The 14384-nt window shown below is 31.7% G+C and overlaps 1 protein-coding gene and 1 long non-coding RNA gene across 2 annotated transcripts; one reads left to right on the top strand and one right to left on the bottom strand.

Moving 5' to 3' along the window:
* The first annotated feature begins 3307 nt into the window (after positions 1–3307).
* On the top strand, positions 3308–6042 carry LOC143074852 (uncharacterized). The gene is made up of 3 exons (XR_012978126.1): positions 3308–3541; positions 4084–4257; positions 5294–6042. It is a non-coding gene; the product is annotated as an uncharacterized LOC143074852 (long non-coding RNA).
* Positions 6043–9851: 3809 nt separating this feature from the next.
* Positions 9852–14046, bottom strand: LOC143074212 (protein unc-93 homolog A-like). The gene is made up of 4 exons (XM_076249762.1): positions 14029–14046; positions 12925–13195; positions 10129–10242; positions 9852–9967 (listed from the first exon to the last, which is right to left on the bottom strand). Exons 1-4 carry the CDS (start codon positions 14044–14046, stop codon positions 9852–9854), a joined length of 519 nt encoding a protein of 172 aa, XP_076105877.1.
* Positions 14047–14384: the final 338 nt, after the last annotated feature.

Genomic DNA, 14384 nt, shown 5'->3' with positions numbered 1-14384 from the left:
CAATGAGAAAATCCTATACTGTACAGCTGGCTGTAAATTGACCGGAAATGAAAATTTAAACAATTTTATAGAGAAAACTAACGGTTTTATTAATAGCAATTTGCATAAAAAACAATGACGGATATGAACCAACAACAACCGTAAAGAACTGCAGGCTCCTGACTGAACAGTCCCATAAAACAAGTTTCGGTGTTTAAAAAGTAAAATCACAAAAATACTGAACTTAGAGAAATTTTAATTTGGAAAGTCCATAATCACATGGCAAAATCAAATAACAAAACGCATCAAAAACGAATGGACAAGTACTGTCATATTCCTGACTTGGTACAGGCATTTTCAAATGTAGAAAATGGTGGATTAAATCTGGTTTTATAGCGCTAACCCTTTCACTTTGATGACAGTCTCATCAAATTCCGTTATATTTAAAATGATGCGTTAACTAAACAGACTAAAGGTTTAAAGGGGCCAACTCTCTCCTAATACAGGCCAGAACAGTAACGGCACAACCTATGAACAGCAAAAAAACCAACAACCACTCAATCACAGTCTTCTGACTTTAGACATGCACACATAAAAGGAAGGCAATATTTGAAGGCGCCAATTCTCCCTTAACCCGTGACAGTGGAGTAACAGCACATCATAGTAACAACAGAAACAACAAATTCTCAATTACGTGCTTCTGACTTTAAACCGGCACGTATAGAATGTTGCGGGGGGAAATGGTTTATGGCGCCAATCCTCCCTCAACCAGTGGTCTGTTATAACGATATTTTAGTGTCCCGTTTTCTTTCCAAAACGCATTTCATTTGAACGTTCTTGACTGCAATATTTTGTTGGGACATATTGCATTTAAAACTGTAAGACTTTTTGTAAGGTATCCTTATTTACATCCGAAATATCTTTCGATTTCATAACTTTCGGAACGAATTGAACAGTGATTGACACTTGATATCACAATTTTGGTCAATAACCTGTTTCATGTATTTACTAGAATTACTTTTGCTTTATGAACATGTGATTGACTAATCATTTTTCCTACTCTTGACAGGAAAAGTTTGAATAACTTAATTAACTGTTCGTATTCTACTTAGTAATGTTAGATACGGAAAGTAACAAAAAATCATTTGATGGATGCGTTGATATTAAACAGAAATTGAATAAAAGGGATCAATTGCTATCTATTTTCTAGTAAATGAAGAAATCTCTTATGAATAGATTTTCCTTAATTGCTTTCCTTTCATAGAATTATATTATTTGAGTAATTTATTTTTTTGTTTACTGCTTAGTATCATTAATTTATATTTGATTTCATTACTAGCGTTGAATACTATCAAAAATTTTACGGATAGTACATCTTAATAAATATGGAAATTAAAAGTATTTTAGTAGTTTTTTTACGATCAGGAATATTTATGATGTTATTTTTCATACATAAAACAGGTATGCTTTTTATTGTGTTTTTTTAAATGTTCCTATAAGGCCGTTATTTTTCTCGTTTGAATTGTTTTACATTGTCATATCGGGGCCTTTTATAGCTGACTATGCGGTATGGGATCTGCTCATTGTTGAAGGCCGTACGGTGACCTATAATTGTTAATGTCTGTGTTATTTTGGTCTCTTGTGGACAGTTATCTCATTGGCAATCATACCACATCTTCTTTTTCATCTTTACAGTAAACTGGATGTTGTCAATGATTAGTTGTAAACTAGTGATTGATTTGCCGTTGATGTCTTAAAATATCTTCAAAACATTTTAAAAATACAAACACGACAATCAAAAAGCCTCAGTCAAACCAGGTCAGGAGACACTACTTCCTGAAAATAGGCCAACATCATACCTTAGATCGAAAAAAAATAAACGAAACCCAACCTAAGCATCATAGGCGCTAGCGGAATACTTTTGTTTACTAAATACCTTTAAAACCATGAATCACATAAATGATATAACTAGAGGCAGTTTGTCTTCATTAACTACTTGCATGAAAGATCATACATGTTTGTATTCATCAGTTAGTACTTTTGTTTTGTTTTGAGGTTTCAAACTTTTTACATCTGAGCATAGTTTTGTGTGGACATAGCGCGCGTCTGGCGTATAAACATATTTTTTAACCTGTAACCTTTTGATGGCTATTATTCGTTTGTTTCTCTGTCCTATATTTTCTCCCATTTATCTGTTTATTTATTGTAACCCTGTCGTGTAATGTTTTCATTTTAATGTTATTATTAACACTGCCATTAAAGCGGGAGGTTTGGCATTCCATAGAACCAGGTTCAACCCACCATTTTTTCATAAAATGCCCTGTATTAAATCAGAAAAAAGGCCATTTTTAAATTATAGTTCGTTTTTGTGTGATTTACATTTCGGTGTTGTGTCTCTGTTGTGTCGTAGTTCTCTTATATTTGATACGTTTCCCTCAGTTTTAGTTTGTTACCCCGGATTTGTTTGTTCTCTATCGATCTATAAATTTTGAACAGCGGTATACTACTGTTGCCTTTATTTCTAACGTTCCTTCACATTTATACATCGTCCTGAGCATGCATGTCATATTTTTCACTGGACGTTAAGCAACCAACAATCAATCGATATATTCATACATTCATGGCTTTTCATTACTTAATTTTGTGGTATGCTGTAATATGTAAGAAATATTTCACAAAATTGAATTTCAGGAGTATCGTTATCATATTGAATTGTTGTAACAATATTTTAGTGTATGAAAAAAAAATCGTAATTACTGAAATCAGGTTCTAAGTATTTGCCCCTGTTTAACAAATGTATGCTGTTCTCCAAATCAGTGTCTGTTCTTCACTGAAGATTCCAATTCATCAAATTATAAACAGAAAAGAAAGAAACTAGCGTGAGCAATGATCACATCATATTTAGAAAATAGGCCTAATACTGTAAATGCCTTTTTTTTGTGGATTCAAGTAAACTTACATTTTCATGGATATTTGTTTCAATTCGTGGATTCTCAAAGACTTATAATTCGTTAACCATTTACAACATGTAAATTCATAGTTCACTTGTATCAACAAAATTCCCCAAAACGGGTATCCAACGAATAATGATTGATCTCTAGTAACTTGATTCTATGCCGTCGGATATTGATTAAGGGGAGAAGTTACATCATTAAGTATGAACATCATATTTGTTGTGTTTTCTTAGAGTTCATTCAATGCTTTAAAAATCCCCAGTTGTATTTTTGCGACCATAATAGTATCATTTTGGCTTTTCATAATAAAAATACTTGCAAGAACTTCAAACCAAATTCTTTGCATATTCATTATTTTGTAATTTTAGATACCAAAAACTTAAAGTTACAACTCCAGTATGACTACAAATTTAGCTTGAACTTGACGAGAACATTGACGTCATCAACTGTTATCCAATGTGCTCGTGAATGTATTGGGCAAAACCCGACCGGAAGTGCATCATACTATGATGGAGATTGCTTTTGTCACTCGAATGTTTTTACCAGTAAAGACGATGCAGATTTGACAATCGGTGCTGTTTACATTAAACCTGTCACTTACGTTGAAGGTAATTGCATGTGGTAGAGAAAGTTATTCAGAATAAATAAAAACAAAATACTGGGTTCAACAGCCTTTCAAATGTCGATGATTATTACTGCAGTAATAGACCTACTAGCTGGGAAAACTAAAGTTCTACTGTTCTATTGACGTGTGTAATTAATAGATAAAAATAATTAATGAATTACATTAAATTTTTATAGGGAAGAGCCAGGAGAATTTTTGAAATGAACATGCTTGCCCGGTAAGGACAGGAAAAAAATGTCCAAGGTGGGAAGAAAATAAAAATTCTGTCACACAAAATTCAGAGCATAATTATGAACAAAAGAACATTTTTCTTTCCGAGATTTGTCTTTTAAAAAAACAATTACCGGCCATATGAAAAAAAGTTATCAATGTAATACGGAATATTCCGTCCATAATCTTTGCAAATCAGATGGTGGGCTCCTTAAAATAAAAGGTTACTTTATTCGTAGTTGTGTACTCTTATTTTTTACATTTGACCTATATCGTTTGTTTTCCTACATTATTTGTTTGTTTTTCTATTTTCAGCTGACACAGATGCATGTCCAGATGATTATCATTATTACAGTCATGTTTCGTGTTTTAGATTCTTTGACACATTGGTAAATCACGATACAGCAGTACAATTTTGTCATCAGCAAAATGCTGCCTTGATTAAGATTGATAGTTATGACAAACAAGAACATGTAAATCAGTATTTAGGTATGGTTATTAGAATGAATAAGCACATGACTTTCTTCGTTGAATAGATGATATAAATGTTCGTATAACGTCACCTATTGGTTAATTTTGTTTCAATCGCTGCCCTTGGAATTATTTCTGATACTTGGTATTTGTTGAATAATTAATTGATTGACTGACTACGTAGCAGGTTATTTTTCAGTGTGCACCACATTTTCATGTTATTTCGAATAAACAGAACAAAAATTACAATCATTGCTTGGAATTCAATTCTAAAATCCATTTTAAACCGGAGTAAATCATGAAAAATTTTCACGGTCACATTATTAAATAATTTCTACAAGCTGATAAACAAAACACTGTCAGCCAATTAGAAGACGCGTTACATTCAAAATTAAATTAAAAACAGAAATATTCTATAAATGATTATAACGCGCGTCTGGCGTTTTAAATTATAATCCTGGTACCTTTGATAACTAAATATGATTTGAAGGGTCAATCAATATCTAGAATACAAATCCATGTGCATGAATTAAGAAATTTACTTAACATACGAAATATTTTGCAGTTGCAGGTGTATAATTGTTCCGGACCATACGAGTATTTGGACCATACGCGTATGGTCATGATTATATGCGTATACTCATATGGTCCGACCGTACGCGTATGGTCGGACCATATGAGAATAATACTCGTTTGGTTATTACCGGGCCGGACCACATGAGTATTTTGACCATATAGGTATTTTGTTTTAATTACGTTTAAAAGTTTCAATAATACAAAAGCTTATCTAAAAAATAAATGATGGTAACATGCCAGTGTATTTTTTTTTATAATTCAAATACTACGTAAAATATAAACATAGATTGTAAAGAACAAGCTTTACGACTATTAGTTTTCTAAGTATAGATATTCAAATTAAATTGCAAAGACTAAATTCTTGAGATGCTTCTGATTAATAGAAAATTTGCGTTAAATGATGAAAGTTTTTACCAGTAGGACGAGTGGTTTGTAAAGTAAACTCTATTTATGAACTTTAAGCAATTATACATTATAGTTTGGTATCCAGCCGAATTTGTTCATATACAAGGGTACAGAGGACTTGAACATGTTGAAGATTCATGGTTTTATGATGATGGGAACGAGATGGAATTCAGCAACTGGAACCAACATCAACCTGTCAACGATCCCGAGAACGGTCACATAGTAATGGATATATTAAAGGGTGGTGGTCACTGGTCTAATGTTATTCCTGATTACTTAGCAAACTTCTTATGTGAAATATACATTTAAGTCATATCTTTGCGTCTGTCCCAAGTCAGCAGCATCTGGGATTTTTTAGTCTTGTATGTTTTTTTTTCTAATTTGAGTTCAATTATATATGTTTTGGAGTTCAGTGTGACGTTCATATTCACTGAACTAGTTAACATTTTGTTAAGAGGCCGGCTGAAGCACGACCCCGTGCTCGGGATTATTTATTGTTAATCCTGATTACCTAGCATACTCTTATGTGAAATTAACATTTAAGACAAGGGGAAATAAGATTACTGTTACATTGTTACATTTATTTCTTGTTATATAGACAAACACATTATATATATTCATCTGCTTCCAAACAAAACTACAGTTATTCTGAATCCATGCATTTTTTTTGTGGCTGTCCAAAGTCAGAAGCCTCGGACCTTTGTTAGACTTATATATTTTTTTTATCTTAGTTCATTAATATGTTTTGGAGTTAAGTGTAGCGTCATTTTTAACTGAACTAGTACACATATTGTTGAGGGGGCCGGCTGAAGCCCGCATCAGGTGAGGGATTTTTCTCAATGTGTTGAAAAGACATTATCTTTCGACTGTTTTCTGTCATTTGCTTGGGTTTCTGTCTTTATTACATATTTTCAATTTCGATTGACAATCTCATTTAAGACCAAGGAAAATGAGATGACTGTAACATTGTCACGTTCCTATTTCTTGTATAGACAAAGAATATAGGCAATCCAATGATATATACTCATCTGCTTTCACACATAGCTACAGTTGTGCTAAATGCAAGTTTCTATAAGTACGTATCCACTGCATATGAATGACAGATACTGGGCATAGCCAAGTGAAACATTTATGTGCAATTTTAATTGGAATCGTTTCATTAAAGACCCTTTTTAACCAGATTTGGAATTTTTGGTTTTAAAAGCTTCAACTTCGTCTTTTTTTTTTTACCTTCCTTTGACTTAAAGCTGATTTGAACGCTTCTGTTAAATCTAGTGGAGCCGAAACGAGGTGTAATAAATTATCTGATGGATAGATAATAGATTGGTTATTGGTTGAGAAAGGTTAATATACAGTTTGTATCAGGTGTAACGTAGGGTAGCACGTTGTTAAATTCAATTGAATTGGACGACTATCAGGGATTTTTGTATAATTTTGAAAATCTACAATTTGACATATTCTAAAATGACACCCTCGCGGTAAAACAACAACTACAAAAAATATAGATTTATTATCTGATTTATAATGTTTTTATCTTTAACCCTTTCTTAATTACATATTTTTGTTTAGTGAAATAATATGACTTATTGCAAAGTTGTATTAGCGATATCAATTAAAGATAGATAACATAGTGTTAATGTCTTAAATCGCCATGTTATTTATTTTGTGTATTTAGACATATAACACTAGCTGTTTCTCATATTTGTTCCATATACCAATGAGTTCGTGAGATGTGGTATATCTGTGTAAATATTCCATACATGCATATGCATATTCTAAAGTCACTTCCATGCCGAACAGTTTAGGTGATGAGAATCAAATGTCGGTCTGAAACAAGAGGTCAGTCCAAACACGAGTAAGACAAGGTGGTTCGACAAAGTAGGCCAATGTATCACTCTGTAAAAAACTTTAGTTTTGTGTAACATTGGCCACATGACAATCCAAAGAGCATAATACTTGTTATATGTTTTATACTTTAATTTAGATTTCTATTCAAACAAAAAAATCTTTTGTCTTTGTGAGAAGAAAGACAACTCTATGTGTATGTACATTTTTGTTTATTCTTACGTACGTATAACATAATTTGTAAGATAGGTAAAATATATTCTTTAATGTCGCTAGTGGGTATCTTTTCCTTGCGAAATGTATATGTCAATGAGAGAGCATCTACACAAACAATCCAAAGACTTCTAGAGCTGTATGATGAAAGAACTTGATATTTTGTAACAGACGGTGTATGTTGCTATCTAAAGCAACGTATAATCCACTATTATATTACAGGGTTTATATATGAACAGGGTATGAACTTATGTGTGCTTTATCAAAAGATTTGCTAACGATCCTGTCCGACCATATGTGACAAGTACATTCAACATAAAAACCAAATTCCGTATAGTGATTGTTTCTGAACTAGAACTGTTTTCGTTAACTCCATCATTGGAATGAGGCATCGGTATGCGGATCTAAGCGGGAAATGCCAGGGAGTTTGCATAAACCCTAGCAAACATATTGAACTAAACATTTCAATAAATAAGACCGAGCTTTGTAAGGAATTTGGAAAGAGTTCACCGATAATATTCATTTGCCTCTCTCTAATACTATTTCAGCTTTTACAATGTACAATGATTAAATCGAATGAATGCCTATTGTATCTATTGATATCCAACCTTAGAAATTGTTTATTTAATTTCGTTCTTTAATAAATTCTCGTTATTAGCAATTGAAATTAAATTCCGGGAAATTCTGGTTTCTATTAAATCCAATGTTATTCAATCATTTATTTCACGTAAAGCCATAATTAAGTAAACAAAACATATTTGTTCTTTGTATTCAAGAATTTTATTACGAAATCAATGACACTTAAATGTTTAAGATAATGATACCATGATGTTTAGTTATTTGATTTTGAAAAGTACGATATTTACTCCCCAAAGGAATGATAATTCTAACAATTGTACGATTGTGCTAAAACTAAAATTGCAATAATTTGATCTAATCGATAATGTTGACATTGATACTAGTTATGGGTGCACTTTGTATACCATTCGTTGTTTTATATTGTCCAACTGTGTATGTATTTGGGTTTTCAATACTTTAAGTATCGGTTACACTTGAGAAATATTCATAAACATATGTGTGTATAGCAATCCGTTACGCTTTGTTTGTTGTCATTGATGATTAGTAAAAGTACTTTAATTTCAATCATTCTAGTATCCTTCTATGCAATAACCTTAAGTTAGTTTTTGTATGTTACATTGAATTGTTTCTTTTAGAATCACTAATGAGTCTTATGATTAAATCGAATGAATGCCTATTTAATCTATTGATATTCAACCTTAGAAATTGTTTATTTATTTTCGTTCTTTAAAGTTCTCGTTATAAGCAATTGAAATCGTATTCCGGGAAATTCTGTTTTCTATTTTAATAACTTTGATAACTATTTACACCATTGGGTCGAATAGTCAACACTTTGGTGTTGACATGAATATCAATAATGTGGTCATTTTTATAAATTTCCTGTTGACAAAACTTTGATTTTTTCGAAAAAAAACTAAGGATTTTCTTACCCAAGGCATAGATTACCTTAGCCGTATTTGGCACAACGTTTATGAATTTTGGATACTAGATGCTCTTCAACTTTGTACTTGTTTGGCTTTTTAAATATTTTGATATGAGCGTCACTGATTAGTTTTATGTAGACGAAACGCGCGTCTGGCATACTGAATTATAATCCTGGTAACTTTAATAATTATCTTCATGTTGTAATATTCTATTATATTGATTATATTTTTGTTTCTCTGTCCTGTATGTTCTTTCATTTATTTGTATTGTAGTCCTGTCATGAAATGAGTTTTTACTAGCCACAAAACCAGATTCAACCCACCATGTTTTCTTAAAATGTCATGTTCCAAGTCAGGAAAATGGCTTTTGTTATCTTATAGTTCGTTTCTGTGTGTGTGTTGCATTGTCGTTTGGTTTTTTGTTGTAATTTAGTGTTTTTGTTGTTTCGTTATACTCTGATATTTTATGTGTTTCCCTCACTTAAGTTGGTTACCCGAATTGTTTTTTTTTTTCTCAATCGATTGGTGAATTGCGAACAGCGGTATACTACTGTTGCCTTTATTTTTATCGATTTACGAGATTTGAACACCAGTCAAATTCTGTTGCTTTATAAGCAACCATGCAGTGTGGTTTTTCTGGACTGTGTTATTTATACCAACCAAGAAGTGTCGGACATAATTAATAGAGGAAGATTTTAGATTTATAAAAGACTGTATGAGGAAACAAATCTATTCAAATAAAGAGAACTTTAAACTTCAAAATGTATTCATTTATTAGATGACCCATTGGACACATGCGTACTTATCAACAACATATTTTCGACGTCATTCCAATTTCCAAATCAACAGGTCCTTTTACGTCATTTCAACTTTAAAAAATAACGTTGTTTAACTTTGAAGTGTTTGCTGGGGAATTCTTTGGTTTTGTTTTCGTTATCAGAGGCAATCAATACACGAAGGTTAATTGTGAACTAACTTGTACATTGATTTACATCTGGTTCCATCACAATAATGATGTACAATATAGCATCAATATAATGCAGATTAACGATATAAAGTCTTCTAAACATGTTATAACGCAACAATATCTTTTATATGTTGACTTTGTAACTGAACTTTCATTTCGATGACGCAGTAGCATATAAGTCCGATAATTATTACTACGGCTAAAATTAATACTTTTGTTTGTTTCAATAGTTATCAAAAGTACCAGGATTATAATTTAGTACGTCAGACGCGCGTTTCGTCTACATAAGACTCATCAGTGACGCTCAAATCGAAATATTGATAAAGCCAAACATGTACAAATATGAAGAGCATTGAGGATCCAAAATTCCAAAAAAATGTTCAACACACAGGAAGTAACTGTATCCAAACGCAATTGCACATCCGGTTGCGTAGAACATCCAGTAAGATGCAAAACCTGCTTCCTGTTTATGCATGAAAATTATTCCGAATAAAGCTGAAAATGAAAATTTAAATACTTAATTTGTCATTGCGTATGCATACAAAAGTATTGATCTAAGCACACTAAGGTTTAACAACTCCCTCAAATATTGACATTTAAAACATGTATTAATTTTATTGATGAATAAGATGCAGACTATGGTGTCCGCTGGGTGGTCTTATTAATGTTAGACTATTATCAGTATTTTGCAATTTGTAAAATAAATAGAATGATCACTTGATGATTTTACAAATATATATAGTAAAATAACAAAAATACCGTACTCCAAGAAAAATTCAAATCGGAAACCATAAGCTCAAGCTCATCAAACGAATAGAAAAATAAAGGCAACAGTAGTATACCGCTGTTCAAAACTCATAAATCCATGGACAAAAAACAAAATAGGGGTAACAAACTAAAACCGAGGGAAACGCATTAAATATAAGAGGAGAACAACGACATAACACTAAAATGTAACACACATAGACAAAATCCCACGAGAATAACAAATATAACATATATATATAACATCAAAACCAAATACATGAATTTGGGATAGACAAGTACCGTGACACGTCTTATCGCAATGTGAATTTACACTCAAAAATAAGAAGAAACAAACGACACAACGTTATAATGTAATACACACAGAAACGAACTATAATATAACAATGGCCATATTCCTGACTTGGTACAGGGCATTTTTAAAGGAAAAAATGGTGGGTTGAACCTGGTTTTGTGGCATGCCAAACCTCGCACTTTTATGGCCATGTGAAATATAACATCAAAATGACAACACAGGACTACAATATAAATAAATTGGAGAACACAATTGACAAAGAATCACACGAACAACAGCCAACAAAAGGCAACAAGTTCAAAATTTTAATACGCCAGAAGTGTATTTTGTCCACACAAGACCTACGTGTGACTCCCAGATACAAAAGTTTGAAAGCAGAAACGAGTACAAAGTTGAACAGCATTGAGGACCAAAAAGATCAAAAAGGTAGTGCCAAAAACGGCAAGGGTTTTCTGTTCGTTACCAGAAAATCCCTATAATTTAGAATAATTTATACTTTTGCAAACAGTAAATTTTATAAAATGAATATTCAAAAGATGTACATGATAAAACTGAAGAATTAACTTCAGTATAAACTGAAGTATAGAAAACAACTGTCATATGATCTACTTGATACATGCATCTCAAGATGGTGGATGAAACATGGTTTTATAGATGCTAACCCTATCACTTATATGACATTCGCATAAAACTATTATAATCAATGACAACAATTTGTAAACAAAAACAAACCAGGCATAATAGGTACGTGTCTGGTGTACTAAATTATAATCCTGGGACCTTTGATAACTATTAAAATGCAAAACAAAATGGGGATACAGCAGTCAACATTGTGTTAGTATAACTATAATAACAAACAAATATGTTTATAAAACTCATTTTTTTAATATCTTGTCATTTTCCTTGCTTTGTTACCATAAACCATGTCACGCTGAACAATGCGTTCCAAAGACGTTATGTGAAGACAGATTGGTGTTTTGTTTTGTATAAATATCATTGGCAGTCATACCACATCTTTTTTTTTATATATACACCCTTTTGTATATTTAAAATATTTAGAATTTTTAACTTAAGAGTCCAACAAATTGACTTTTTCATGTCTCCTTTCATATGAACTTTAGGGACACAGATAGTAAAAAGATACTTTATGGCAAAGATACATATATTTATGTAGAGTTATAGGACATTGATGCGCATACAACATGTCAATTTATTTAATAGATTAGAAGCATGGTTTATCCTCATCATGAACAGATATTGCATACTAGTAGTAAATCAGTGAGTTCAATTTCATTAAATACATATAAACCACTTTTTAAATTCTTTTCTTGTAATGTTAAATAGAACTTAATACATGACCTTTACGCTTAATTCGTTTCCTTTTTTTTCAATCTTTATGCTGAGAATAGAGATTAGGTTTAGATTTTTATCAGAGGGGATTTAATATGTTTCCTTCAAATGTTGATAATACTGTTTGTATAAGACATTGATTGAAAGGGTAAGATAACTATGCAAGTTCAGTCACCTGACTTACTGTTAGTAGTAAGAAACCCCCGATGAGATGGTAATGATATATTTAATAAGGTACATTGCCCCTCTACCTTTCTGATAAAGGTAGACGATATATATCAAAGGGATATTTAAACTCGTAAGTAATTGATTTAAGAAAGTACATTGATGTCTACAGTTCTAATAAAGAGAGACGATAAATATCAAAGAAAACAGTAAATAAAACACAACATGAAAACCTAAAGACTGAGCAACACAAACCCTACCAACAAATATGATGATTTCATATTCTCAAGAAGGATCCTGTTCCACTAGTTGTAATCGCAGTGTTAATGTTGATTTATATGGATAAGTGTTCTTATAGTGACAACGCGTGTCACCTCGATTTTTGTTGGGTTCGTTTTGCTCAATCTTTACTTTTCTGTGTTTTTTTTGTAAACCATTGTTTTCTTTTGTCGTTTTTGTGTTTTTGTGTTAGTGTTTTACGATCTCTTGTAGACTAGACTTTTAATTGTCCCTTTGGTATCGTATGCCTTATTTTGACAATACCTCTTAAGTCAGTACTAAATTGATGATCATGTCCTAATTGTTATGATAACATAACTTACTGTAAGTTTGTGTTTGCCAGATAGCATCACATAATCCTAAACATGCTGCTACCACGAAACAATTTGGAATATCTAAGGTAGACGGTTTCCATAACCATAATACTATAAGTAGACCAATATTAAATGTTGCGCCTGCGCTGATGAAAGCAAATCTTTTAATATGGCGGCTGGCTATGCAACCAATCAAAATACAGCTAACAGAACTGACTGCTCCAAAACATATCATAACAGGTCCAATACTTATTACCCCCAATGTGCAAGAAATGTATGCCTGAGATATATAAAAAAATGGTTATTTTTTTGTATTTAATATCTGAGAAATTTTATATATATAATGGTTGCATTCATAATTAACAATTCTGAAAGCGATGTGCCATGATCTCAAGATTTAATTGTTTTAAGAATATCTGATGAGTCTTTAGCCTTGCTCTACCAATGTACGTGTTATTAAATTATATATCCACTAAATATAAATAGCATTTTGTTTGATATTTCAAAAAATTTTGATAGTTTTTTTTTTCTTAATAGCTGGACAACTCTGCTTGGATTTACAGAAAATGTATCATCTTGATAAATATTAGTATTGTTGAAAATATCTAGAAAGTGCACGTGCTGTTTTATATCTTGATAAAAATAATAAAATCAAAATTTTATTAATTCCATGTGTCCAAAGCGCTCTTAAAATTGAAAACATAACAGTAACGATAAAAGCGGCAATAAGAGGGACATTTTTAGCGCCTTTCAGAATACCAATTGACTCTTAGCTTAATCTATCCCCAAAAAGTAACATGAATATAAGCAAACACAATACATTTCTTTCCCTGTACCAAGTTAGGAACATGACAATTCTAATCCATTCGTTTGATGAACTTGAGCTTTTGAGTTTTGCCATTTGATTAGTTAATCGATTTATTTTGTTATGTTCAATTTTAGAAAGGACATTCTTTAAATTGTTAGCTAAATTTGACCTTAAACATTGGACTTTATTGACCTTCGTTATGTAAAAATGTTTATCTTTTTCATGTTTGACCATCCCTATCATTAAGTCTGACGCGTTGTTCGTAATATGTCGATAGAATAATTACTATATGGGTTAACATATACTGTGGTGACTAACTCCATCAATAAGACAATTACTGAATGTGTTAAAAAAAAAGCTTGTCGTGTGTGAATAGTAAATAACTATCGATTGGTGTAATAGCCTTTATCAACATTTCCTAATGTATTTAATGAATCCAATAAACAATAAAGACCATAATGCATTGTCATGCATTCCAGCTGAAGTAATTATGGCAAGTATCATTACCAGTGTGAGTTCATGATCGTTAGACGTTTGTTATTGGTGGCACATGCAGTTTTATGTTTATACATTCAATATTTCTTCAATGTAACAAATCAAAGGGTTAAAAATTGTATATGAATAAAAAAAAAAAGTGCCAATTATACAATTCAACATGGTT

The sequence above is a fragment of the Mytilus galloprovincialis genome, chromosome 5 (assembly GCF_965363235.1).
Source record: "Mytilus galloprovincialis chromosome 5, xbMytGall1.hap1.1, whole genome shotgun sequence".
Taxonomy (NCBI): Eukaryota; Metazoa; Mollusca; class Bivalvia; order Mytilida; family Mytilidae; genus Mytilus; species Mytilus galloprovincialis.
The sequence above is the reverse complement of the archived record's forward strand: the minus strand, read 5'-3'. Positions and strand labels throughout refer to the sequence as shown.

Coding starts and splice junctions, on each gene's coding strand:
- LOC143074212 (XM_076249762.1), bottom strand. Junction 10,243..12,924: donor CTGGCAAACACAAACTTACA/GTAAGTTATGTT, acceptor TTTCATTTTCAG/CTTTATTCGGAATAATTTTC. Junction 9,968..10,128: donor CAGTTACTTCCTGTGTGTTG/AACATTTTTTTG, acceptor AACTATTGAAAC/AAACAAAAGTATTAATTTTA.